The sequence below is a fragment of the Solanum stenotomum genome, chromosome 3, assembly GCF_019186545.1.
Source record: "Solanum stenotomum isolate F172 chromosome 3, ASM1918654v1, whole genome shotgun sequence".
NCBI lineage: Eukaryota > Viridiplantae > Streptophyta > Magnoliopsida > Solanales > Solanaceae > Solanum > Solanum stenotomum.
Genome location: NC_064284.1, coordinates 22,030,955 through 22,058,625, shown reverse-complemented (window position 1 = coordinate 22,058,625; position 27,671 = coordinate 22,030,955). Strand labels below are relative to the sequence as shown.

Below are 27,671 nucleotides of genomic sequence, written 5' to 3'. Positions count from 1 at the left end.
ATATTTTTAGGATAATTCATAATGACATAGTACGAATCCTAGGCTCATATATCATCACACATTCACACTAGTAATATTATGCTAGGATGAAACTCTTCAATTGTTGAGTTTGAGTCCAAATAGTTTCCTAATATTAATGATAGGTTGCACCGATAATTTACTATTAATAATATATTATTCCCTTTTAAGTTTCTTTAACCTAAAATGCACACCCATAACAAATCTTTGAGAAAAAAAAAAAGTAATGCCATAGGAAACAAATCTCTGAAAAATCCTAACAAAGTATAACCCTAGAAAAAACTAAATACTTCTTTTAACATAAAACGCATAAATTCCTAACAGATTTATGAAAAATACATCTAAATAAAATCATAAAAAACAATACCATCCAAACCTAAAATCAACAATAAATAAGAAAATTCTTCAATAACCACACTTTAATCAACAATACCACCTAAAATCGAGCATCAAATAATTTCTCAGAACTTTTCATACAAAAAATAAAGGAAAAAAGGTCTGAAATATATTCGAACTTTGACCGAAATTGTTGTAACGATATCAAACTTTGGAAAGGACCTTTTACCCCTGCAATATTTAATAGTGTATTTTAAAGGTATATATGTGCCCACGTGGACATTATAAATATTGCAGAATTATAAATAGTAACATATCCACGTGACACATATATACCTTTAAAATACACTATTAAATAGTGTAGGGGTAAAAGGTCCTCCATAAAGTTTGGTATCGTAACAACAATTTCAGTCAAAGTTAAAATATTTTTCAGACCATTTTCCCAAAAATAAAACTAGACAAGAAAACACCTACAAGAAGGATCATAAGTAGAGAAGAAGCATAGATACGAACTTCTCTACTCGATTCTCTATTATGCAAAGATGGAGATCAAATTGAGTCTAGAATTTAAAGTGTTAGTGAGAAAGGCAAATATACCTCCAAAATTTCAAAATTGATATGCATATATTCTTCATTATACTTTAAATTTATATATATTCTTACCGTCAATTTTTAAGTAATATATACCCTTAAATCCAAAAGTACAATTTATTTGATTATATCTTATTTTTACCAAAAGAATTTTAAAAAACCATCCACCAAAACAAGCATATCTTGGATTAATTTTTGTTTACTCAATTATAACCCAAAATCACTATATTGAGTCTTTTTAAGTAAAATAAAATAATGTTTGATTTTTCTAATTCTTTTTTTTTCTTTTCCCACTTTTTTCTATCTAAAAATAGAATAATATCCAAACCTAAACATACTGGTTTGGTACAACCACAAAATGTCAAGTCTATAAATACACGCCCTGTTCCGTATTGCCTTCCATAATTGACATTTCTGTACAATGGATTCTCAATCTCAATCTCCCTCAGTTGAAACCCTAGATCACAACTCATCACTAAACCATGCCCAACTTCACGCTTCTGACAATTCCGGTCCAAATCAAGCATCAGAGGAGCAAAAACTCGGTGAATTCACTCTGAAGCGCGAGATTCAGAGGCCCTTATTGTCGGAAAACGGGTTGACAAACACTCACAGCGGCACCGACAGGGACCAATCAGGCGGTGAGGAAGAAACCAGCAGTAGAAGGAGACGGAGGAGCCGTTGGGACCCACCTCCCACTGAATCAACCAATGATGGGAACGGGGGCGGTGATGGAAGTGGGACCGGAAGAAAGAGGAAGTCGAGGTGGGCTGACGATGAGCCCAAACCCGTTATTCAATTGCCGGATTTCATGAAAGATTTCACTGGAGGTATTGAGTTTGATCCTGAAATCCAAGCTCTTAATAGTAGATTACTTGAAATTAGTAGGAAATTGCAATCGGGTATGCCCTTAGATGATAGACCTGAAGGTGCTAGGTCGCCTTCGCCTGAACCTATATATGATAATATGGGAATTCGTATAAACACCAGGGAATATCGCGCACGAGAAAAGTTGAACAGGGAGAGACAAGAGATTATATCACAAATCATTAAGAAGAACCCTGCTTTTAAGCCTCCTGCTGATTATAGGCCTCCCAAGCTTCAAAAGAAGCTCTACATTCCCATGAAGGAGTTCCCTGGTTATAATTTTATTGGGCTGATTATTGGTCCAAGAGGGAATACTCAGAAGAGGATGGAAAAGGAGACGGGAGCAAAGATTGTAATTCGAGGCAAAGGGTCAATCAAGGAGGGTAGGTTCCAGCAAAAGGGGAATTTAAAACCTGACCCTGCCGACAATGAAGATTTACACGTGTTAGTGGAAGCTGAGAACCAGGAGTCTGTTGAAGCTGCTGCGGCTATGGTGGAGAAGCTCTTGCAGCCTGTTGATGAAGTGCTCAATGAACATAAGAGGCAACAGCTTAAGGAACTTGCTGCTTTGAATGGAACAATTAGAGATGAGGAGTTTTGTAGGCTATGTGGTGAACCAGGGCATAGGCAGTATGCATGTCCTTCTCGCACCACCACCTTTAAGAGTGAAGTTCTGTGTAAAATATGTGGTGATGGGGGACATCCTACTATCGACTGTCCAGTGAAAAATACTACCGGCAAGAAAATGGATGATGAGTACCAGAATTTTCTCGCAGAGTTGGGAGGTACCATTCCTGAATCACTAATAAAGCAAAACTCAGCAACGCTAGCTCTTGGCGCGGGAAACTCAGGAAGCAATCCTCCTTGGGCAAGCAATAATAGTGGTGGTGGTGCTAGTGCCAGTTCACATCCTGGCTTAGGGTCAAGTATGCTAAAGCCAAAGGAGTTTGACGAGACAAACTTGTACATCGGTTACTTGCCACCTACTCTTGAAGATGACGGTTTGATCAATTTATTCTCTCCATTTGGTACCATTGTGATGGCTAAAGTTATAAAAGATCGTCTAAGTGGTCTGAGTAAAGGTTATGGATTTGTTAAGTTTGCGGATGTTCAACAAGCTAATAGTGCTATCACTAGCATGAATGGCCACCGTCTTGACGGAAGAACCATTGCTGTGAGAGTTGCAGGTAAGCCGCCTCAGCCTGCTGTGCCTCCAGGACCTGCTCCGGCAATGCCTTCATATCCGGTTCCTAATCAGGGCATGGGCGCATATCCGTCCCAGCAGTATGCAGCTGGTGGTCCCATTGGCAATGCCCCCCCTGGTAGCTATCCCCCACCTGGTGCTCCAGTTCCATGGGGGCCACCTGTGCCTCCTCCATATGCCCAGTACCCACCTCCTCCTCCTGGCGCAGCCATGTATCCTCCTGTTGCAAGTCAACCCATCCCTCCATATGGAATGCAGTATCCTCCTTCAATTCCAACAGCCTCTTCTGGTGCCCCTTCTCAGACTGTTTCTTCTGGTGAAAACCAACAAACTTATACGTCTCCAGTTGAGGCACAGCAAAGCTATCCTCCTGGACTGCAATCCCAGAGTGTCTATGGCAATTCTGTCACAGCAATGCCACCTAATGCTCAACCTGCATACCCAACATCATCATACAGCTATCCATCTTATTATGGTGTCGTACCACCACCTCCTCCTCCATCTGCACCCCAGTCCAATGGGAACTATTCACAGGGTATGAGTAATGTTCCTTGGGCTCCAAATCCACCAACTCATGCACCTCCATCATCAGCGGAGAAGCCTGCATATGGTGCGGATGCAGAGTATGAGAAGTTCATGTCAGAAATGAAGTCATGATGCAATTGCTGTATCACCTGCACTATTAGGTTGGAAATTTCTTACCAAGTCTGTTTCCAAATTTGCTATTTGGTCTCCTCTGTGTGCTGTTTGGTGTTCACTTTTTTACACATGTGTACATCCTCATCTTCACGCGAGTATGTATACATCTTAAATTTTGATTCTTTTTAAATCTTTTAATTTGAAGTCTATTCTTCTAGTGTCGGATTTTGACTTGAAACGGAATTTGAAATAGTAGTGGAGATTTTTGAATTTATGGTCTTAAACTAAGAAATGAATAATACACCAAAATGTCATTTCATATTGTAGTCTTGAACATGTGTGGAAAGTTAAATTTAAAATTTGACCAAAAAAAAAAGAAGAAACAATTCTTTTTGAAATGAACTAAAAAGGAAAGTAAGACATAAGTTAAAATGGGGCAGTGCAATTTCTTTTTTTTAAAAAACCTATAATAATTCTATTATTACTAAAAATTGGGCCCCTCTAATTTGGATGCCTTATTTTTGCCGGCCCTGTTCTCCACCAACCTGACTCTCTCTCTCTATATATACGTAATATGTGTGTATTGGTTTGTATGTTCATGAATTCTTGAAAGATATGGGATTCTTCCCGATTGCAAGTATCTATATTCAAACCTTGTGCTCATCCCACAAATACTTGGTTGCTTTTTAGTTCATCTTTTTTTCTTCCCCTTTCTGTTCACTATTTTTTTTGGGAGCAGTGAGCATTTCATAATTATCTGTTACTTCATAATTTTCATTCTTAACGCTTCTCCTTTGTTAACGTTGTAATATTTGGCAGGCTGATGTGTTGGAGCATTTCACCTGATTTCTTCCCTCTTGCCATGACTTAGTTGTTGGAAGTTTCAGACTCACATCTTTAACCTTGTTGTACTGTTATGCAGAGAGATGAGACATTCAGTTCAGTCAGCTTGTGTTGGAGCATTAAATCAGTGGATTATGGATATTAATTATGCTTTTTGTAGGATTCGTTTCTGGGGATTGGCTTCCAGCGTTGTTTGTCAAATTTTATTTTAATGATTTGTTGGATTTTCTTGATGACTAATCACTGACAGTTTGTGTTTCTCTCCACTTTGTCTTCTTCACCACTAATTTCCTTTGCTTTTCTCTTTTAACTTGGTTATCTCTTTTACTTTTCTGGGGTCATTTAACTATTGAGAGTTCAGAAAGCAGCCTGATGCTTGCCTCTGCTATTCCTCCCGAAAGGTGAAGCATCTTCAAATATTGAAGGTTCCCAGGGTATGTGAATTTGATAGTGTGATGACTGCATTCACATGTCTACGAATTAACTTGATTACTCGTTCTGATACATTTTCCAGATGTATTGTGACAGGAAAAGATGCTTGTGTTGGAATGTATTATCCTGTGCTGGACTGATTTGTGTCTTAAAATCACTTATCCTGTTGGGTATCTTAATTTGAATTTTATTTTGGATTCTGTGATGTTTATCAAGAAAGTTCTCTGTGCAGTGGGAATTAACTGAAGCCCATCAGGGAGAAGTGAGAATGAGTAGCATTTAAATGTGATGGGCTAAACTAGGGCATTTCCAACCTGGCTATGAACCTTTTATTGGGGGGGGGGGGGGGGGGGGNNNGGTTCTTAGATTTTGATTTGTGGCTCGGAAGTTTTAGAGAAACGGAATGCACTAGCAGGAAGAGTGGTGAATCACATAGTAAACAGGAGACCTTATGAGGATGAGTATATTTGTACCACTCTTCTTTTGTGCTTGTGAAAACGTAGTTGCAGACATTTCAAGCTACATCTCCCTAAGAAGTGGTTTTTCTACTTTTAGCTCTTCGGGGCTTTGCTCTCATTCAATCATTTTCTTGAGATGTAATTTGTTTATGTTAACTTATTTAGTAATTTTTGGGGAAATAAGTTGGATGGGATGTTGTCCCCAGGTGTTCACAAATTAACTGTGGATATTTTTGGTTGGAACTCGAGACATGGCTTCTTGTGGGTTCTCATCTTAGGAACTATGTTCATTAATGCCTTAATATTTCTGTTTGTGATCCACCAATGTCTGGAGTTCTTGAGACAAATATTTGTGTAATCTGAATTTCATGTCCATTGGAATCAATTGGTCTCAACATTCTAATTAGTTGAAAACTGCAATTCTGCTATACGGGAGAATGTTGATGCTCATTGGATTCAAAAGATTGCTTGCGGATAAAAATAGTTTAAATTTTACCTATCAAAAAGAATGGTTTACATTTATATTGTCTAGGTGTTCTCTTACAATTTTTTTCAAAGACTTTTAATCAAAAGTCTCTCATGTATGCAGTATCACTCAAAAGTTATTATACTACCCTACAATTTGTCTGGTTCCCTTTAGAATTTTTAGCAACACATTTTGCTTAAGTTATCTCTTTGATGAAGTGGCTTGTTGTTTTTGTTATCTAATGCTGCCACCTATGCTATTAAGATATTATCAGCTCTTCCTTCCTTTCCCTGGTCCTGCTTTATCCCTTCTACCTTGTGTTTTGTACTGTCTGATGTAAGTCTTGATTGGTCCTAGTGGTGGATGCACGGGTTACATTTTTGCATGGTACTTTTGACAACTTGATTCTCTTGGTTTGTGTGTCATTTGAATTTGGGTTTGTTCTTGCTCTAACTTCCTTTTTAAGTTATTTGAATCATGAACTTTTTGTCATGGTGATTGGGAGTTTGTCATTTGAGTTTTGGGCTTTGTGTCTCATCTTGCTTGGGGTTGAGGTGTACTAGTTGTTGCTGCTTTGTGCAATAAATGTCTTGGCCAAGATTGTAGGACTATTCAAGCTTCTGATGTGGTGGATCATATTTTTGCATAGGGCTGTATTGGGGTTTGAGATGTTGAGTAGCTGAACTTTAGCCTGGGTATGGTGAGTTTGGATAATGTATGGAAGCTTAGTATTTCTGTTAAGCATTGGTATTTTTGGATATAGGTTTACTATTGCTGAATGGTTTTGTTTCTTAATCCTTCCGTTCTAGACTAACTTCTTTAAGTTGGTTGTTAGTAGTACGGATAGCAGCAGGGATGGCTCCCCCCATTTCAGAAGGTCTCTTGTTAGTTCTATTTGTCTCCTGATGTAGGTAAGCTAGCTGCTGGCTGCTTATTGATGTTGGTGTCCAATAGAGTTCTTTGCTCTTCATGCCTGGAAAGATGTAATGCAGGCCAAATTCTTCTTAAGAAATTTCATGTATCGGGCTTGTTGTACTGTCAGAATGCACGACAGTTCCATCCCGCCTCTAAATTATAACTTACATAACACAATTGAACTAGGGAGAGGATGGGGGTAAAACTTACCCGCACCGGGTATTTACACCAAGTCAATACATGCATGCCATGTGTTTAAACTTATAGTTCATTTTACTTAACCATAATTAATTGACATGTGTTTTACTTCATTAAATCACGTAATAATGGAAATTGCAATGGCTTGGTGTAAACGCCCGGTGGGGATAAGTTTTTTCCGAGAGGGATGGCGTTGTCTAATAATTGCTTCCACAAGTAAAAACTTGATGTCACTGTAACTAGTCGATTATAATTATGGGGTAATTGCACTAAAACACTCGTATAATGTGAGTTAGTTTGGTCGATACTTGCCCGTTTTACACCACGAAAATCTTATATTTACACCTGGTATATTTAAATTTAATGTAGTTCAAATTATTTTATGAATTTGAATTTAATTCTTCTCGTTTAGCATGAGTTGGTTTGGGGTTTTCAAATATCAAATTAAATCGTTTGTGTTGAATTTCTAAATCTATAAATCAAATCAAATTAGTAAAATTTGGAGGTTTTTTTGATAAAGTATTTAGAAAAACATATAATTAACTTGTGTTTTAAATGTTTTTCTAGTCTTGTCAAAATATAACTATCTAAAGTGATTCTTAAAAGAATAACATCAAATATGAGATAAGTGATAAAATCAATATATTAAACAAAAAATAATAATTGAAATCTTGTAAATGAATAAGTTATAATGGAAATGATTATAATTTACAAGTATTAAATTATGCTAAAATAAGTTTGATAAGTATTAATAAGTGTTAATTAATCACATAACTAAATATTAATGAATTAAATTAGATTATGTATTTTAATTGTTGAGTCAATGTAAAACTAATGAACATGTATTCAATGTTCAACTTGCTAATTCTTACATTATTAATCTTTGTATCAACGGCCCACTTAGTGCTGAATTGTTTTTTTTTTGCTAGTATTAGTATTAAATTGATTTTGATTTGAGCTTTATTAGAGTTACCTTTATTGAACAATTTAAAATTCGAAGTATCAAACTTGAAATAATAAGTTAAAAGATAAGAACTATGAAAAAATAGAAGAAATGGTTAGAAATTATATCAAAGTAAATACTTTAATGTAAAAGATGAAAATTTTTAATTATATAGATAATGTCAAATTGGCTTGGTTTGGGGTTGATTTTTTTTAGTTAAAATCAAATCAATCCTAGTATAATCGGGTTTTTTTTCAATATGAAATCAAGTCAAATCAAAACACTAGTAATTTTTTTTATTTGACCCGATTTTAAGTTCTATATTGTACACCTATGTTTACAGACATATAGAAGACTTAATTAGGCAACAAAAAAAATATTTTCTCCATTAATTTAATTTCAGATGAAGAAATCACATAATTCAGCATCCCAAACAAAAAGAAAACAAAAAAATTGACTACATAGGATCCTAAATATACATCAAATACTATTGAAACACATTATCTTTAATGAACCTAATATGGGCTAGGACAGAATTATAGATGATTGAGATTCTTCGATTAAAGATTTCATTTTCGAGTTACGAGTTATAGAGAGCAAAATAATTTTATTGAGAGTCTGAATTTCATATCTAAATTGTCACTTATTAGTTTGAGAAACACACATCGTGTGTAATACACTATCTCTTTTATTTGTAAAAATCTTGTCACATGGCATTCCACATGGATAAAATATTTCACGTTGACAAAAATTAAATAAACTACTAATATTAGTGAAAAGCTTAAGATTAATGTATTCTTACCCTAAAAAAATAATTATTTTTTTTAAAAAATAAAATTTAAAATATTTTTCTCACCCAACCCACCCCTGAAAAGCCCCCCATCCTTTTATTTTTTAAATTTCTTTTATAAAATATTTTTAAAAATTTCAGACCTCACCCCTCCTCCCCTCCTTACTAAAAGAAATTTTGATATTATTTTTATTTTTGTAAAAAAATAAATTTCTACTCCATCTCATCTTACCCTCCGCTCCTATTTTTTTTTTTACATATTTATGTGTTAGATACATACATATACTTTTAGAAAAATATTTTTTGTACTTGCGTACCGTATATAACAAAAATAAAAATTTATTTTTAAAAAAGTCTTGCGACAAGTAATATATATATATATATATAACACAAAACGAGAAATTTTTTATTTGAAGGGATTGCGGAGTGGGGGGGGGGGGNTAAAAAAATATTAAAATAATATCTAAATTATTATTTGAAGGAGTTGCGGAGGGTGGGAGGGGGGGGAGGGGGAGATGGAGTAAGAACTTCTTTTACTAAACTTTTATAAAAGATATTTTTTTTAAAAAAAACTAAAAAGTTAAGTTGGGGGGAGGGGGTAAGGTGAGAGGAAGTGGTGGAGTGGGGAATAGTAATACTTTAATCTTTAACTAATACAAATACTAAAACTAATAATTTATTTAATTTTTATCAAGGTGGAATGTTTTATCCATGTGGAGTGTGATGTGTCAATTTTTTTTTAAATAAAAGAGAGTGTATTATACATCATGATGAGAGTGTAATAAAAGAGAGATGTGTATTTCTCAAACTAATTAGTGATAGTTTATGTATGAAACTCACATTGTTAATAGTTTAGGTATGAAACTAAAAAAATTAAATAGTTTAGGTGTGTTTTTTATTTTTATCTCTAAATACAATTGTAGCATATGTTAAGTGGACACATCCCTTTTAGTCCTTGAAACACTTTCTTAGAGCTATTATATTGCAATAAACTAACTCCAGATATTTTTTGTTAAAATATGATTAAGCTCGTGTTTTGAAGTTTTGGATAAATTTGTATATTTTTTTGAAACTTGTTAAGATGATTGAGGTGAAAATTCGAGAGCTCAGAAATTTTTTGTCACCTGTTGAATCATATTATAAAATTTATAAATTTATTATTAGTGTTTGTTGTATCATGATTGTGAGATCAAACATTGTTATCATGAAGAGTTAGTTGAAGTATTGATCAATTAAGAGGAATTTGTGCTTCTCAACTGCTATCGCAAAGAATAAGGCATGAAATTGACCAACACATAAACCTTTTTATAGCAAATACAAGGTAATAATTTTCTAGCCCCTATAAATGTTATACTTGATTTTAGTGTAATTTCCAGGAAATCATGAGATTAAACTATAATTTGAATTAGTTTTAACTTAACTTTCTAAATTGAAAATTTAGGGATTTGACAATAAAATTGGACAAAAAGTCGATCATAGAATTGAATTCACAAGTTTATAGTGACCCATCCATGTAATTTATTTTGATATTTGATCGTGTTGACTTTTTTCTAATTAGACACATTTTTTTTATTATTTGTATTTATTGAAATTGTTGGAGGCCGTTGAATTGGAAATTCAAACTGTGCTAGGTTGAGGAATTTTCACGTATTTAAGGAAAGTATATTGTAACCTTTTTAATATTTGATTTTTTGATGTTATAATTTAACTTTTGTATTATTTACTTTTAAATACCTAGTACGATGTAGGGCAAACACTTACTAGTTACTAGGACATATATGCTATTTTGTGTTAAATACTGTGATTTATAATTATTTCTTTACTTCTTCTATGATGTTGTTATGATTGAAGTGTTTTACCTTATGCACATATTTTTATGACTTGAGACATCGTATCAGTTGTGGACAATATTTGATTTACGTATGGTCAATAACTTTGTCATCCCTATGAATAATTTGAATCAGACTTATCAACACCCTCATCACAATTTCCAACTTGTAAGTAATTATCAGCTACATCAATTAAAACGTAGAGTAGTCAAATATATCAATTGCACCATTAACAATTCTGAATTATGCTTGTATAAAAAGGGACCGGGGTTTTCTAGTCTATAGAAATAATCTCGCTATCTCACAAGGATTGGGTAAGGTCTCCATACATTTCATCCTCACTAGATTACTTTGGGAAAACCTATTAGATATATTGTTGTATATATACATTCTACCTATATTAGCAAGTAATGTGTAACACTCCAAAAAATTTTTGAACTAAGACTTGAATCGTTCTTCGTAGGGAGTGAGATTTTACCAAGGAATTAAAAATTTCTTAAGTGTTAAGATCACTAGATGTAGCACCTTGAGTTCCAAGAAGAACTACCGAGAGTTCATTCAAGTCATTCCTAAGTTTCTTTAAGTTTTGGGTCAACTTCAAACGACCCTAACTTTCAGTACAAGATGAGTTAGGTGGCCCATAAGATATCAAATGAAAGTTCTTTGAATTATCTTTCCAACGCCACCGAGTTTGCTAAGTTTCGAGCTCGTATGAGAGAGGTATGCCCGTTTGAAGTCGCGCTGTCCCAATAAGGAAAGTTACCCGAAAATAGTAAGGAGTATTTTGGTCTTTTCCTTACCCAATCAAATTTAATTCATTTTTAGTAAGGTTTTAGGGGTCTAATCTGATTAGGTTTAGTTTTATAGTCCTAATATACGCCTAGGGTTTTAGTTGAGAGTTCAAGAAGAGAAGAGAAGAGAAGAGAAAGAGGAGAAAAGAGGAAAGAATCAAGGCGTTCGTCGAGGTTCTTGAGTTTTGTTGCGGATTTTCTCCATGCGTTTGATCCCTAAGAGGTATGTAAGTTTTCATAGTGTCGGGTTCGTTCACCCACATGCCAATCATGATTTTCTTTTACGAATTTCATCCATAAGTTTGAGTATGTTGAGTTCTTAATAAGTGTTCTTGAAGTTCATTCTAAATCTTGTTTTGTTGGGGTTTTGATGAATTATTGAGATCAAAGTTAGTGATTTGAGGGTTGTTTTGAGTAGATTAGTAGGTACATACGTTGAGTATTTGATTCTAAGTGATTGGGGAAGAAACCATTCGATTCTAGGCGAATAAGGGTCCTAAAACGAGCAAACAAAATTCGTCGGGTTTTCTGGGTTGGGGCTTGGCCCCCTGCGCCAACCCAGACGCCCCAAATCCTCTTCTTTAGTTTAAGGACTGGTGCCCCGCGCCACTCAGTGGGCCAGGATTGCTTGCCCCGTCCAGTTTTGTCACGGTCCGATTTCTCGAGTCATGATGACACTTACTATAACCCACCAGTAGGTAAGCCAACCCGTAACCCGAAACAACAAGTAATGGGTCTGAGGGCAGAAACTAAACAAGAGTAGGGCAAAATTTAAGATAACAATATAAACAGGCGGAAGCAAACCAAAATATATATATACAAATAAAGATCCCTCCCAGAACCTGGAAGTCACTAGTACAGAGCTACTAACAAAACGAGTACAAGTCCCAAAAGTGGACCACATAAACTGGACTGTCTCGAAAGGTAAAAGACAAGTCTATATATACAGATGGAGACTGAAATAGTACAAAACGCCATGTGCTCACCCTTGTCTCCAGATCAAACTGCTCCAAGCTTGATATCAACGCTGGCCACTGGTGCTCGGGCCTGCATCACGAAAATAGATGTAGAGCGTAGCATGAGTACCAAAACAACAAGTACCCAATAGGCATCATAGGCCAACTGTGCTTGAAAAGTAAAAGCAATATGAAAAGAATGAATAGCACAAACAGGGGACAAGAACTGAAGTCTAAGTAAACAATGGAATGCACACGAGTGTAGAAAGAACTAACTAAAGTAATTTATAAGCTAACTACACCTTACTGGACCCCCATGAGCCTAGAAGGTACACTTGTGCGCAAGTTTAAATAAAAATCCGAACGAACCCCAATAAGCCCAACGAGTACACAAAAGAACTATAACTAAATAAAACTGTATTTGAGAACTCAAGACCGGAGAACATCGAACCAGAACCTCAACTCCAATTAGTATAATCTGACAGTACGGAGGCCGGACCTCGAACTAGATGTTCACTAGAAGTACCCAAGTAACCAATCACAAGTATCAAGTAACTGAGGCCAAACCTCTAACCGGATGCTCTCCAGAAGTACCCAAGTAACCAATCACAAGTATCAAGTAACTGAGGCCGGACCTCTAACCTGATGTTCTACAGAAGTACCCAAGTAACCAATAACAAGTATCAAGTAATTGAGGCAGGACCTCTAACCGGATGCTCTATATAAATATCTGTATGATCGAGACCAGACCTTAAACCGGATGCTCTTCGAAAATATCAATAAGGTCGAGGCCGGAGCTTGGATCTAGATGCCCGACAAAGGTGCTAATGTAGTTGCTAAAAGATTCCCAATTGATCCATAATCATAAATGTCCGTGGAACGCCGTCCATACTTAGCCAATCAATGTAAGTCCTTGAAACTGAATCAAAAATCAAATTCAAATCGCGGAACCTGGTATTACCGACGTAACTCGTGAAGTCGTAGTATCAGAGAAATATGGATAACTATCGTCAGAGCAAGACTATCACCTAGCTAAGGCCCAAACTATCAGACTCAAGTTTGCTACACCAATCTACAGAGATATAAGCCAACCGAGCGATGTCGAGGTAAAACCAAGGCCTATTAGTTCTGAATCATGCATTTCTAAGGCAAGCCCTAGTCAAACCTAAACTAAGGCCCAACATGCTTCAAATAAACAGTAATCAAGCATACAAGTACTCCACATAGCAAAAAGGGTCAATTAATAACACATAGCATGGTCACAGTTAACCGATAATTCCTGAAATAGGTCGAAAATATGATTTCTAAACACCTATGCATAATTCAATAACTACCCATCCCAAATCCCAACTAATCAACATCCAATCATATTCTCGAGCTCAATCTAAGATAGGGAAGTCATAGCCTACCCGTAGGTTGAACATACGCGCTCCAAACTACTCCGCCAGAGCTTTTCCCTTTCGAACGACCTCAGATCGCTGCCATGTTGTCAAAAATAGAATAACAACGTCGTTACGGTTGTTTAGACACTAAATTCGCAAGAAATAGAGGCAGACCAATTTTGGGTCAAAAATGGGAAAAGTGGGACTTGCACCGGAAATTTCAGAATTAACTCCAAAAATAGGTTCTAAACAGCTCCCCGAACTTCTGTTCTAGATTGGAACACAATTCGGGGCTCGAAACAATGACAACACGAACATGCAATGAAAAACCCAAATTACGCTAAAAAAACAAGAATAACAACTGCTATTTACAAGAAATTACCAGAAACGAGGTCCCAACTGCTGAAACCCACCACACCAAGACGATCCTCGTAAAAAACCCCACATTCTAGACTCTTGAATCACCAAATTCGGACCTAAAATGGCCAAGAAATCATCTTCCAAAATTCCCCAAAAAAATTGAGCTCGAAAATGAGTTATGGCAGCAGCTAAAACATAATTCTTACCTCCAACGAATCTTCAAATATGAATTCTAACCACGTCAAAGTGTTCTTTACGAAAATCCCCACAATATGGAGCTTTGAATCACTCAAATTGGAGCTCTAAAGCTCAAGATATCACACTTTTGAAATGAGGGCAGAAAGTTGAAAGACGAATCTAGTCGCTAAAAAGCCCAAAATCTAGTCGCTAAAAAGCCCAAAATCTGGTCATTAAAAGCCCAAAATCTGGTCGCTAAAAGGGCTGCACCATATTTCAACTTTGGCTATTTTTTTAAAGTCTCCGACGGGGTACTCGGAATTCGTTCGGAATCGCATGCGCGCATACGGACTATGGTACCCCACTAAATTCGATATTCTAGACTCAATGGAGCAATCAAAATTTCCATTAGAGGTCATCTCGATAAAAAGTGTGTCTTACTCCCAAAGACCATTTTTAGCCAATTCCACAGCGAGCCTCGGGAAGCGAACGAAAGGTCGTTCTAGACCAAACTCGACATTCCAAAACTAACCACGCTGACAGAATTTTCATCTGAGCGCGTTTTCCAAGAATGTTGACCAAAGTCAACTTAGGCCAAATTTCAAATGCTAAAACGCTTAATGGTCTAAACTCGCACCAAAGGCCTCGATACTCGTGCTAACCATGCTACTACCCTTACTTGGCCATTCTGAAGCTGATAGAACTGTCAGAATTCCATTTTGAGGTCGTTAACCTGATATTTTGACTAAAGTCAACTTTTCAAGGTTTAGAAGCTCCAAAACAGGGATACAGACAAAAAAACCCAAACGAACGACCAGCCGACCGAACAGTCAGTGCCAACAAGTCATAATTGACTTGGGGTCGCTATATGAATGCGCTAAATGCTAAAATGAATGCATTAACTTAAAAATGATCTAGAGGGTTTGTAGTCAGTTGCTCCGTTTGAGTTCTTTTAAAGTGTATCTTCACTCCCTTTTGATTCTAATCACTCCAAACTACATCTAATCACTAGAAATCATTCATAACTTGAATCATAACCTTGAATTCATAATTCAAATTCAAGGTAGAGTTAAGAGTTAAGTTTTGAGAGTTCTTCCGAACACTTTGAGAAAGCCCCTTTGAGTCTTTTGAGGAGTCTTCTACAATTTCTAATAACTTGTTTCAAGACTCGAGCAAGTGAGTATGAGAATGAGGATAATGTATTCATGAGTCTACTTTATCATCACGAGATCCTTTGTATCATGAACCATTACTCTTGAGTTCATAATTCACATTCAAGAGAGAGTTAAGAGTAGAGTTCAAGAAAGTCTTTGAGTTCAATTGTGAATCCTTTGAGATCAACTATCGATTTGAACTGAGTTTTGAGGAAATAAGTATGAGAATGAGAAGAGTTGTATGCATGACTTTCATAACGTTCTTTAGACCCTTGAGTCGAGTCGTTCATGCTTATAAATTCCACATGAACTTCATACATTGAGTGTCTTCGAGAGGAGTAGAATCTTCGAGTTCTACATCTTGAGTATTGAGTTCCCAATCCTTTTGAGATTATATTCCTAGTCATGATACTATAATATGTTACCCATGAAGGTCCTTGAGTTAAGTTGTTCATGCCCATAATTCCGCATGAACCCTATGAGTTGAGCATTCTTGAGATGAGGTAGTATCATGAAATCCTTGAGTTGAGTTGTTTGTGCCCATAATTCCGCATAAACCCTCTGAGTTGAGTATTTTTGAAATGAGTAGTATCATTGAAGTCCTTGAGTTCCAAGTATTGAGTTCTTCACGTCTATAATTCTGCATGAACCCTATTTTAAGAAGTCTTTTTTAAAATTGTTTTAAAATTTATTTTAAAGACTTGAGCACTGAGTTGAGGAAGAGTGGAGCTGAGTTCATTTTCTTTAAAATGATATATGAGAACTAAGTATTCCCAAGAGTAAATGTTTTTACATTTAAGATGAGAGGAAACTGAGATTTCCAAAAGAGTTTTGAGCAGTTTGAGTACCATCTCTTTGAAGAGAAATATTTTGAGTAATAATCTCAAACCACATAAAAAGTTATATTTTTAAACATATGAGCTAGTTACATTTTGGGAGTAGTATTGAGCACCGATATGGGGACAAGTTCAGATAACTCAAGTCTCCATAAACCATATAGCCAACATGGGTAGAAAGGCTCATACTTTTTAGATGATTCATTCATATTTTTTAGCATAGACTAGTGGATCCACTTAGTTGAGAGGTTTTATACCCCGACAAGGTATAGGATAGTTCTGGCAACGTGAGCGAGACGATGTATCATCATATAGCTCATAGTGATGATTGTCGATTAGAGAAACTCCCACAGAGTTATATTGTATTTTTATATACAAACTGAGTTATTATTGTATTTTTCAATACATTGAGTTTCTATCTATTATTTTAAAAGCTTTCCATATATCGCATCTTTTATTGTTGCTTTATCTTGAGTTGAGTATCTTGAGTTGAGTACCTTTAAGTTGAGTATCTAATGTTTGAGTTGAGTATCTTATTATTGAGTTGAGTTTAGTTGAGTGAGTTGAGAAGAGGTAAGTATGTTTCCTTTTTATCAAGTTCAAGCTTATGTTTATGCTTTAGAATTTCCCTTTCATGCTCGTACATTTCATGTACTGAGCCATTTGGCCTGAATCGTTTCATGACGCAAATACATGTATTCAGGGTCATCAACCAGAGCTTCGTTGATACCACATGAAGTTCGAGTTAACTATGGTGAGCCTACTTGCTTTTAGAAGATTTCATTTACTTTTCAGTTTTGTTAGGATGTCGTGAGTCTTATCTCGACTTCTATCTTTTTCATTTAGAGGCTTCATAGATAGACAATAGAGTTTGAGAAATATGTTTCATTTATCTTATTAAATGTTTTAAAGACTTGAGTTGCCTATTGTTGGCTTGTTGAATATTCTATTTATATTCAAAGTAAATCATTTGAGTTAAATTTTGTATTTGAGTTTCATGAATTTTATTCAGTTTTTAAGCTTTTGTATGCTTGAGTTAGTCTTTCTCTTGTAGTCAGCCATGATGAGGGTTTGCTTGGGGACCAACAATGATTCTCGAGTGCCGGTCACATCCAGGGTGTAAACTCGGGTCTGACATAATGTGTCTTATTTCAAGATTTTAGAGTTTATGTTTTAAGGAGGTTTACGTATAAATATTCTTAGGATAACTTGATGGTGTAATAAAATATTCATAATGACGTCATATAAATTTTAGACTCATATATTATCACACTAGTGATATTATGATAGAATGAAACTCTTCAATGGTTGAGTTTGAGTCCAAATAGTTTCCTAATATTACATGATTGGTTGCACAGTTTAGTTACCACAGTATAATATTAAGGATAAACAAGTGTAATCTTATCACTATATTGTTTGAATTATGCTTTGAGTGTTAGTTAGCTAGTATTTAGGAGATTTACTCTCATATATTTCAAGCATGATGTAAATACTATATATATAAATGGAAGATACTATTAGTTTAACAAGAGTCATTATAAAAATCTCTTTCTTTAACTTGATATATGAGCAATGCGCGATTCCTACTTCTTATTCTTTTATTCCCTCTTTATGGCTTTTGAAAATCAATTTTCTTGAGCCAAACAATCTACTTGTGCTCTATTAGGAGGATCAAACAACAAAAGTTTTTTTTACCTTATCTTAATTTTACACTTAAACAAGATAATTATCTACTGTGAAAAACTATAATCAGATATACTCTTGAGGTGTTTAACTGGAAAAATATCTCGATTGTACCCGGATGCCCACACTCAAGGTTGTGTCACTATCAACCGACCATTTTTTAGTCCTTGTTGTGTCCTCGTCTATTTCTTCACACCCCGATAGTTCAATCCTTTCATCCAGTACACCATCATCTTTATCGCCTCTCTTTTCTACCACCTCTCAACACTTAGAACCACCGAATCCATCTGTTTCTCTGTCTCCCATTTCCACTTCTCCACGCTCTGTTTCTCCATCTTCTACCCTTTCTTACCGTCGTTAATCCTCAACTTCTATATACCTCATGTCTACTAGAGCACAAACTAATTCTGCTTAAGCCAAGACATTCTTATATACTATAGACCACCTTCTCCTCTTCTCCAATGGAACAAAAACCTATAAGCAAGCAATCTCATCTCCTGAATAGTGTGAGATCACGTCACATGAGTATAATTTCTTGATTCGTAATGACACTTCGTTCCTCGAGCCATGTTTTTTTCATGTCAAAATTGTCGAGTGCAGGTGGATATTCAAAATTAAACGACATGCTAATTGGAAAATAGAGTCGTATAAAGTATATCATGTGTATCACTAAGAAGAGGGTGTTGATTATTTTGATACCTTTGGCCTGATTGTGAAGCATACTACCATTCAGGTGGTCTTATCACTTGCGTTTGCTTGCGGTTGGTCACTTAAATCACTTGATGTTAATAATGCTTTCTTAAATAGCAATCTTCAAGAGGCTTTTTACTTGTCTCATCCCCCTGGCTTTGTCGGTCCTCAACATCACGTTTATCGCCTAAGAAAAGTACTCTATAGTTGAAACAATCTCCTTGAGCTTAGTTTATAAAATTGATTTTTTTCTGTGCAACAGGGATTTCAGAGTTGTTATACTGACTCCTCCCTATTTGTTCGCAATCGTGGCTCTAAACTTACCTACCTTCTCATCTACGTCAATGATATCATTCTTACAAGAAATGACTCTAATTTTATCTCCACCTTTACAACTACTTTGAACTCTGTTTTCTCCCTTAAGGACTTGGAGAATCTGAGTTTCTTTCTTGGCATCACAATGGTTCTTTGCTACTATCTCAAACTTCATACATTAAAGATCTCCTCAAGCATAGCCACTTTCAAGATGCTAAACCATTATGAACCCATGTGGACTTTACTCTCACACATTATGGACCGCCTGCTCCAGATGCCACTTTATATCGTAGTATTATTGGTGCGTTGCAATATGCCATCATTACTCGTTCAAAAATTTATTATCCTGTTAATTGAGTTTGTTAGTTTATACATGATCCTCAGCTATCTCATTGGCATGCAATTAAACACGTTTTGCGCTATCTTAAGGGAACTTTTCATCTTAGTCTCCAAATTTTTTCCATCATTAGATTAGCCTCTTCAAGCTTAATATGTTGTCGACATTATTGATCGTCGCAATCACCATGGCTATACAAATTTTCTAAGGGATAATCTTGTAAGGTGGTTGTCACGGAAGCACCGATGCAGAGTATAGATCATTTGCCTCTGCCACGACCGAAGTGGCCTGGCTCAAGAATCTATTATTTAAATTTGGTGTCACTTGCACCAAGCCACTCGTGCTCCTCTTTGATAATCTAAGTGCACTTTATATGTGTACCAATCCATTTTTTCACAATTGATCAAAACATATCGAGATGGATTATCAATTTATTCATGAAAGAGTTGAGCAAGGCTTATTGTTGTTTATTCGTTATGTTCCAACTCAAGATCAATATGCGGATATCTTCACAAAGGCACTTGGCTCATCTTTTTTTATTCATTTCTGCGATAAGCTCAATATATGTACACTACCGTTGAACTTGATAGGGGATATTAAGGATAAACAATTATAGTCTTATCACTATAGTTTGAATTATCCTTTGAATGCTAGTTAGCTAGTATTTAGGTGCTTTTACTCTCATGCAAAGTCTATCTCATGTATTTCAAATCTGATGTAAATACTATAATATATGAATGACAGATACTCTCTGTTTAAAGAGAGTCATTATAAAATCTCTTTCTTTAACTATTAATAATATTGCCTTTTAAGTTTCTTTAACCTAAAATGCACGCCCATAAACAAATCTCTAAAAAAATAATAGAGTAAAATTTGACCAATATTGAAAACTAAATTATTAATTCATGTTCATTAATCAGTTTAATTAATCAAAATAAATTATTTTATATTCATTTATTTATTTAAAAGGTAGGGTAAACTTACTTGCGTAAAATGTGGTGACATTTAAATTGGAAGAGATGGAGAAGAATAGCATCCAAACCCAAACCTACTTGGATGTGGTTTGGTACGACCACAAAATGTCAAGACTATAAATACACGCCCTGTTCCATATTGCCTTCCCTAATTGGCATCTCTGTACAATGGATTACCAATCTCAATCCTCAGTTGAAACCCTAGATCACAACTCATCACAAAACCTAGCTTCATATGATGCCCAACTTCACGCTTCTGACAATACCGGTCCAAATCAAGCATCAGAGGAGCAAAAAGTAGGTGAATTCACTCTGAAGCGCGAGATTCAGAGGCCGTTATTGTCGGAAAACGGGTTGACAAATACTCACAGCGGCACTGACAGGGACCAATCAGGCGGTGAGGAAGAAACCAGCAGTAGAAGGAGACGGAGAAGCCGTTGGGACCCACCTCCCACTGAATCAACCAATGATGGGACCGGCGGCGGTGATGGGAGTGGGACCGGAAGAAAGAGGAAGTCAAGGTGGGCTGATGATGAGCCCAAACCCGTTATTCAATTGCCGGATTTCATGAAAGATTTCACTGGAGGTATTGAGTTCGATCCTGAAATCCAAGCTCTTAATAGTAGATTACTTGAAATTAGTAGGAAATTGCAATCGGGTATGCCCTTAGATGATAGACCTGAAGGTGCTAGGTCGCCTTCGCCTGAACCTATATATGATAATATGGGAATTCGTATAAACACCAGGGAATATCGCGCACGAGAAAAGTTGAACAGGGAGAGACAAGAGATTATATCACAAATCATTAAGAAGAACCCTGCTTTTAAGCCTCCTGCTGATTATAGGCCTCCTAAGCTTCAAAAGAAGCTCTACATTCCCATGAAGGAGTTCCCTGGTTATAATTTTATTGGGCTGATTATTGGTCCAAGAGGGAATACTCAGAAGAGGATGGAAAAGGAGACGGGAGCAAAGATTGTAATTCGAGGCAAAGGGTCAATCAAGGAGGGTAGGTTCCAGCAAAAGGGGAATTTAAAACCTGACCCTGCCGACAATGAAGATTTACACGTGTTAGTGGAAGCTGAGAACCAGGAGTCTGTTGAAGCTGCTGCGGCTATGGTAGAGAAGCTCTTGCAGCCTGTTGATGAAGTGCTCAATGAACATAAGAGGCAACAACTTAAGGAACTTGCTGCTTTGAATGGAACAATTAGAGATGAGGAGTTTTGTAGGCTATGTGGTGAACCAGGGCATAGGCAGTATGCATGTCCTTCTCGCACCACCACCTTTAAGAGCGACGTTCTGTGTAAAATATGTGGTGATGGGGGACATCCTACTATCGACTGTCCAGTGAAAAATACTACCGGCAAGAAAATGGATGATGAGTATCAGAATTTTCTGGCAGAGTTGGGAGGTACCATTCCTGAATCATTAACAAAGCAAAACCCAGCAACGCTAGCTCTTGGTTCTGGAAACTCAGGAAGCAATCCTCCTTGGGCAAGCAATAATAATACTGGTGGTGCTGGTGCCAGTTCACATCCTGGCTTAGGGTCAAGTATACTAAAGCCAAAGGAGTTTGACGAGACAAACTTGTACATCGGTTACTTGCCACCTACTCTTGAAGATGACGGTTTGATCAATTTATTCTCTCATTTTGGTACCATTGTAATGGCTAAAGTTATAAAGGATCGTCTAAGTGGTCTGAGTAAAGGTTACGGATTTGTTAAGTTTGCGGATGTTCAACAAGCTAATAGTGCTATAACTAGCATGAATGGCCACTGTCTTGACGGAAGAACCATTGCTGTGAGAGTTGCAGGTAAGCCGCCTCAGCCTGCTGTGCCTCCAGGACCTGCTCCAGCAATGCCTTCATATCCGGTTCCTAATCAGAGCATGGGCGCATATCCATCCCAGCAGTATGCAGCTGATGGTCCCATTGGCAATGCTCCCCCTGGTAGCTATACCCCACCTGGTGCTCCAGTTCCATGGGGACCACCTGTGCCTCCGCCATATGCCCAGTACCCACCTCCTCCTCCTGGCGCAGCCATGTATCCTCCTGTCGCAGGTCAACCCATCCCTCCATATGGAATGCAGTATCCTCCTTCAATTCCGGCAGCATCTTCTGGTGCCCCTGCTCAGACAGTTTCTTCTGGTGAAAACCAACAAACTTATACATCTCCTGGTGAGGCACAGCAAAGCTATCCTCCTGGAATGCAATCTCAGAGTGTGTATGGCAATTCTGTCACAGCAATGCCACCTAATGCTCAGCCTGCATACCCAACATCATCATACAGCTATCCATCTTATTATGGTGTCGCACCACCACCTCCTCCTCCATCTGCATCCCAGTCCAATGGGAACTATTCACAGGGTATGAGTAATGTTCCTTGGGCTCCAAATCCACCAACTCATGCACCTCCATCATCAGCGGAGAACCCTGCTTATTGTGCGGATGCAGAATATGAGAAGTTCATGTCAGAAATGAAGTCATGATGCAATTGCTGTATCACCCTGCACTATTAGGTTGGAAATCTCTTACCAAATCTGTTTTCAAATTTGCTATTTTGTCATGCTCTTTGATGTTCACCTTTCAGGCATTTACACATGTATACATCTTAAATTGCATCTTAAATTGGAGAACTTAAATTTTTTGATTCTTTTTAATTTTTTTAATTTAAATTCTATTCAGCTATCTTAATGTATAGATTATTTTTAGAATGCAAAGTGTTTTTTTTACTTTTTTTCTATAAATAGTACTCAATCTGTTTCAATTGTTTGTTGGATTTGTCTCGACACGGAATAAATAGTAGATAGTAGAGAAGATTTTTGAATTTATGGTCTTAAACTATGATATGCATAATACACCAAAGTGACATTTAATATTATGGTCTTGAACATGTTGGGTGGAAAGTAAAATCAAAATTTGAAAAAAAGAATCATTCTTTTTGAAACGAACTAAAAAGAAATGTAAGACAAATAAATTAGAATGAGGCTTTACAATTTTTTTTAAAAAACTTTAATAATTCTATTACTCCCTCCGTTTAAAAAAGAATGACATCCTTTCCTTTTTAGTCTTTTTTAAAAGGGAAAAGGCTCAAATATGCCATCGAACTTTCAGAAAATGCTCATTTATGCCATCCGTTAAATGTTTGGCTCATCTATGCCATTACCGTTTAAGAGAAGGCTCATTCATACCATTATTTTTTAAAAGTGGTTTTGCAAAACCATTTTTTACACGTGGTCAATTATAATTCGGCCACGTCATTATTTTTTTTATAAAAAAAATCAAAATTTTGAACAAAAATTGAATTAAAATAACCCACCCAAGTAAAGATCCACCCAAATTTTAAAAAATCCCTATAACCCATCAGTAACCCAATTCTTTAATTCAATTTTTCAATCTAAAAAGCACCCAAGGAAATGGTATGAAGTAAACAAGAATTCTTTTCACTTTATGCCTGGATTTATATATATTCTTTTTACAGGGTAGCACCAAATATCTAATTTTATTACCAAAAATGATTGCATAAGCCGTGGCTTTTATTCTCTTTCTCAGTGGGCTTCAAACCCAGTAAAGCAATCACTGTTTTCTGATTTTGAGTATTAGCATGGATTTATATCTGGAAAAAGTATTACAAAGAGTGCTTTAGAATAGCAGGACCCTTAATAAAACAAACTGAAATGCCTGATCACATTTGAGAGTGCAAAATTCGTCGGAGAAGGAGAAGAGTTTGCCGTCCTTGGAGAAGTGAAGAAACTTCTTTTCTTAGTTAGGGTTTTTAGATTAAAAGTGAATGAAAGGATTGGGTTACTCTTATAGGGATTTTTTAAAATTTGGGTGGGTTATTTTAATTCAATTTTTGGGTGTTAACTATTTTTTTCTGAAGCAGTGAGCATTTCATAATTTATTTGTTACTGGATGATTTTCATTCTTAACGCTTCTCCTTCGTTAACGTTGTAATAATTTGGCAGGCTGATGTGTTGGAGCATTTCACCTGATTTCTTCCCTCTTGCCATGACTTAGTTGTTGGAAGTTTCAGACTCACATCTTTAACCTTGTTGTACTGTTATGCAGAGAGATGAGACATTCAGTTCATCCAGATTGTGTTGGAGCATTAAATCAGTGGATTATGGACATTAATTATGCTTTTTGTAGGATTCGTTTCTGGGGATTGCCNACTTGGGTGGGTTATTTTAATTCAATTTTTGTTCAGAATTTTGATTTTTTAATTAAAAAAGATAATGACGTGGCCGAATTATAATTGGCCACGTGTAAAAATGGTTTTACAAAACCACTGTTAAAAAATAATGGCATGAATGAGCCTTTTCTTAAACGGTAATGGCATAGATGAGCCAAACTTTTAACAGATGGCATAAATGAGCCTTTTCTGAAAGTTCGATGGCATATTTAGCCTTTTCCCTTTTTAAAAAGAATGACTCCTTTCCTTTTTTGGCAACACTTTAATTTTAACTTTACACCCGGCATGTTCAAGGCCACAAGATTAACGGTATTTTGGAATATTTGACAACTTTAATTTAGGACCACAAAATTGAAAAATCTTCTTTATTTTCTTAAACTCAGTGTCAAGTCAAACTTGACCAATAGAGAGTCTTACAAAAAATTGGGCCCCTCTAATTTGGATGCCTTATTTTCAAAGGCATTGAGCCGGCCCTGTTCTCCAGCAACCTAACTCTCTCTCTCTCTCTATATATATATATATATGTGTGTGTGTGTGTGTGCATATATGTATATATATGTGTATATGTATATATATATGTATATATATATATGTGTAATATGTGTGTATTGGTTTGTATGTTCATGAATTCTTGAAAGATATGGAATTTTCTTGATTGCAAGTATCTATATTAAAGCGTGTTTCCGTCCCACGAATACTTGGTTGCTTTTTAGTTCATCCTTTTTCTTTCCCCTTTCTGTTAACTATTTTTTTCTGAAGCAGTGAGCATTTCATAATTTATTTGTTACTGGATGATTTTCATTCTTAACGCTTCTCCTTTGTTAATGTTGTAATATTTTGGCAGGCTGATGTGTTGGAGCATTTCACCTGATTTCTTCCCTCTTGCCATGACTTAGTTGTTGGAAGTTTCAGACTCACATCTTTAACCTTGTTGTACTGTTATGCAGAGAGATGAGACATTCAGTTCATCCAGATTGTGTTGGAGCATTAAATCAGTGGATTATGGACATTAATTATGCTTTTTGTAGGATTCGTTTCTGGGGATTGCCTTCCAGCATTGTTTTTCAAATTTTATTTTAATGATTTGTTGGATTTTCTTGATGACTAATCACTGACAGTTTGTGTGTTTCTCTCCACTTTGGCTTCTTCACCACTAATTCTGGGGATTCCCTTCCAGCATTGTTTTTCAAATTTTATTTTAATGATTTGTTGGATCTTCTTGATGACTAATCACTGACAGTTTGTGTGTTTCTCTCCACTTTAGCTTCTTCACCACTAATCCTCCTTTGCTTTTTTCTTTTAACTCGGTTATCTCTTTTACTTTTCTGGGGTCATTTAACTATTGAGAGTTCAGAAAGCTGCCTGATGCTTGCCTCTGCTATTCCTCCCAAAAGGTGATGCATCTTCAAATTTTCAAGGTTCCCAGGGTATGTGAATTTGATAGTATGATGACTGCATTCACATGTCTACGAATTAATTTTATTACTCATTCTGATACATTTTCCAGATGTCTTGTGACAGGAAAAGATGCTTGTATTGGAATATGATATCCCGTGCTGGACTGATTTGTGTTTGAAAATCACTTTTCTTGTTGGGTATCTTAATTAGAACTTTATTTTGGATTTTCTGTGATGTTTATCAAGAAAGTTTTCTGTGCAAATGGGAATTTCTGTGAGGATGAGTAGCATTTAAATGTGATGGGCTAAACTAGGACATTTCTAACCTGGCTATGAACTTTTTATTTGAAGGGGGAGGGGTGTGTGGGAATCAAGTACATGACTATTTCAATACTCTTCCAATGAAGAGCACTGCTATAGCAGGAAGCTAGCAGTCACTTTGAATTTGACATTGTTATCTTAGATTTTGATTTGTGGCTCGGAAGTCTTAGAGAAACGGAAAGCACTAGCAGACAAAGTGGTTGAATCACATAGTAAATAGGAGATCTTGTGAGGATGAATATATTTGTACATCTCTTCTTTTATTCTTGTGAATACATAGTTGAGACATTTCAAGCTACATCTCCGTCAGAAGTGTTTTTTCTACTTTTTGCTCTTCAGGGCTTTGCTCTCATCCAATCATTTTCTTGAGATGTAATGTGTTTCTGTTAATTTATTTAATTTTTTTGGGTAAAGAACTTGGGTGGGACGCTGTCCCCAGGTGTTCACAAATTAACTGTGGATAGTTTTGGTTGGAACCCGAGACATGGCTTCTTGTGTGGGTTCTCATGTAGGAACTATGCTCATTAATGCCTTAATATTTCTGTTTGTCATAGTGGGGTCTTCTCTTTACTGATCCACCAAATGTCTGGTATTCTTGAGACAACTAGTACACCTAAATGTCTTTGTAGGACCATTCAAGCTTCTGGTGTGGTAGATCATATTTTTGCATAGGGCTCTATTGGGGTTGAGATGTTGAGTAGCTGAACTTTAGCCTGTATGGTGAGTTTGGATAATGTGTGGAAGCTTACTATTTCTGTTAAGCGTTGGTTTTGACATCTGGTATTTTTGGATATAGGTTCACTATTGCTGTATTATTTTGTTTCTTTTTCCTATTTAAACCTTCTGTTTTAGACTAACTTCTTTCAGTTGGTTGTTAGTAGCGTGTACTGATAGCAGGGATGGCTCCCCATTTCAGAAGATCTCTTGATTCATCCTTTCACTGGTGGACAAGTTAATATTAGGCGTACAGGAAGAACTCATCTAGGCTCTTGTTAGTTCTGAAGAATCATTTGTATTCTTTAGGTTATTTTTGAACCTATATTTCTTTGGGGGTGGGGTGGGGTGGGGGGTTTATTTTTAGTTGTTTTTGCTTAACTATGCATGATTTTTCTTTCGTCTTTGTCCTCCTTTCCATGAATCAGGATCTACTCAAAACTGGTTTGTTAGTAAAGATGGTTGGCCCTATTTTGTTTTGGTGGTCACATCCTGGGCACGAAGTTCATTAGTGTGAAGGTGGATGCGTAAATTATTATTTTTTGGGTAGTTGACCAAACATTTCTGTTTACTTATCTCCTCTTTGTCCATTCTTTTGTCTAGAATTAGTGGGAGTTTGTCAAATAGCTGGTTAACACTTGTTCGTGTTAATTTGATTTATTTTCTCTCGGTTAGTTCTTCTGTGCATGATTTTCCCCATGTTTATGATATGTTGGTTACCATAGGTATAGCTGAGTGGTTAGTGGAAGTCTGTAGCAGCAAATTTTCTTTTCCAATTACTGCAATTTTCTTCAATTTCCACTTTGTTATTGTTTATTTGGAGGGTTCCTAATGTGAATGGAGTTGTATTTGTAGCTGTTGTTAG

The 27,671-nt window shown here is 36.2% G+C and overlaps 2 protein-coding genes and 1 long non-coding RNA gene across 6 annotated transcripts; 2 read left to right on the top strand and 1 right to left on the bottom strand.

Annotated features, from left to right (window-relative positions):
* The first annotated feature begins 1,327 nt into the window (after window positions 1-1,327).
* Window positions 1,328-25,500, top strand: LOC125857683 (splicing factor-like protein 1). 3 transcript variants are annotated; one of them, XM_049537295.1, is made up of 2 exons: window positions 1,328-3,702; window positions 25,219-25,500. In XM_049537295.1, the coding sequence occupies exon 1, from the start codon at window positions 1,367-1,369 to the stop codon at window positions 3,671-3,673; it is 2,307 nt and encodes a 768-aa protein (XP_049393252.1). In that variant the 5' UTR covers window positions 1,328-1,366; the 3' UTR covers window positions 3,674-3,702; window positions 25,219-25,500. The 3 variants fall into 3 exon arrangements, with proteins under 3 accessions (XP_049393252.1, XP_049393253.1, XP_049393251.1); XM_049537296.1 differs by lacking the exon at window positions 25,219-25,500 and adding an exon at window positions 24,148-24,282; XM_049537294.1 differs by lacking the exon at window positions 25,219-25,500 and adding an exon at window positions 4,475-4,764 and having other exon boundaries at window positions 1,329-3,702.
* Window positions 1,496-20,813, bottom strand: LOC125857684 (uncharacterized). Its single transcript, XR_007445693.1, has 2 exons — window positions 20,633-20,813; window positions 1,496-1,637 (listed from the first exon to the last, which is right to left on the bottom strand). It is a non-coding gene; the product is annotated as an uncharacterized LOC125857684 (long non-coding RNA).
* LOC125857682 (splicing factor-like protein 1) lies at window positions 20,247-25,500 on the top strand. Of its 2 annotated transcripts, none has more exons than XM_049537293.1 (2): window positions 20,247-22,698; window positions 25,219-25,500. In XM_049537293.1, the coding sequence occupies exon 1, from the start codon at window positions 20,353-20,355 to the stop codon at window positions 22,666-22,668; it is 2,316 nt and encodes a 771-aa protein (XP_049393250.1). In that variant the 5' UTR covers window positions 20,247-20,352; the 3' UTR covers window positions 22,669-22,698; window positions 25,219-25,500. The 2 variants fall into 2 exon arrangements, with proteins under 2 accessions (XP_049393250.1, XP_049393249.1); XM_049537292.1 differs by lacking the exon at window positions 25,219-25,500 and adding an exon at window positions 24,148-24,286.
* Window positions 25,501-27,671: the final 2,171 nt, after the last annotated feature.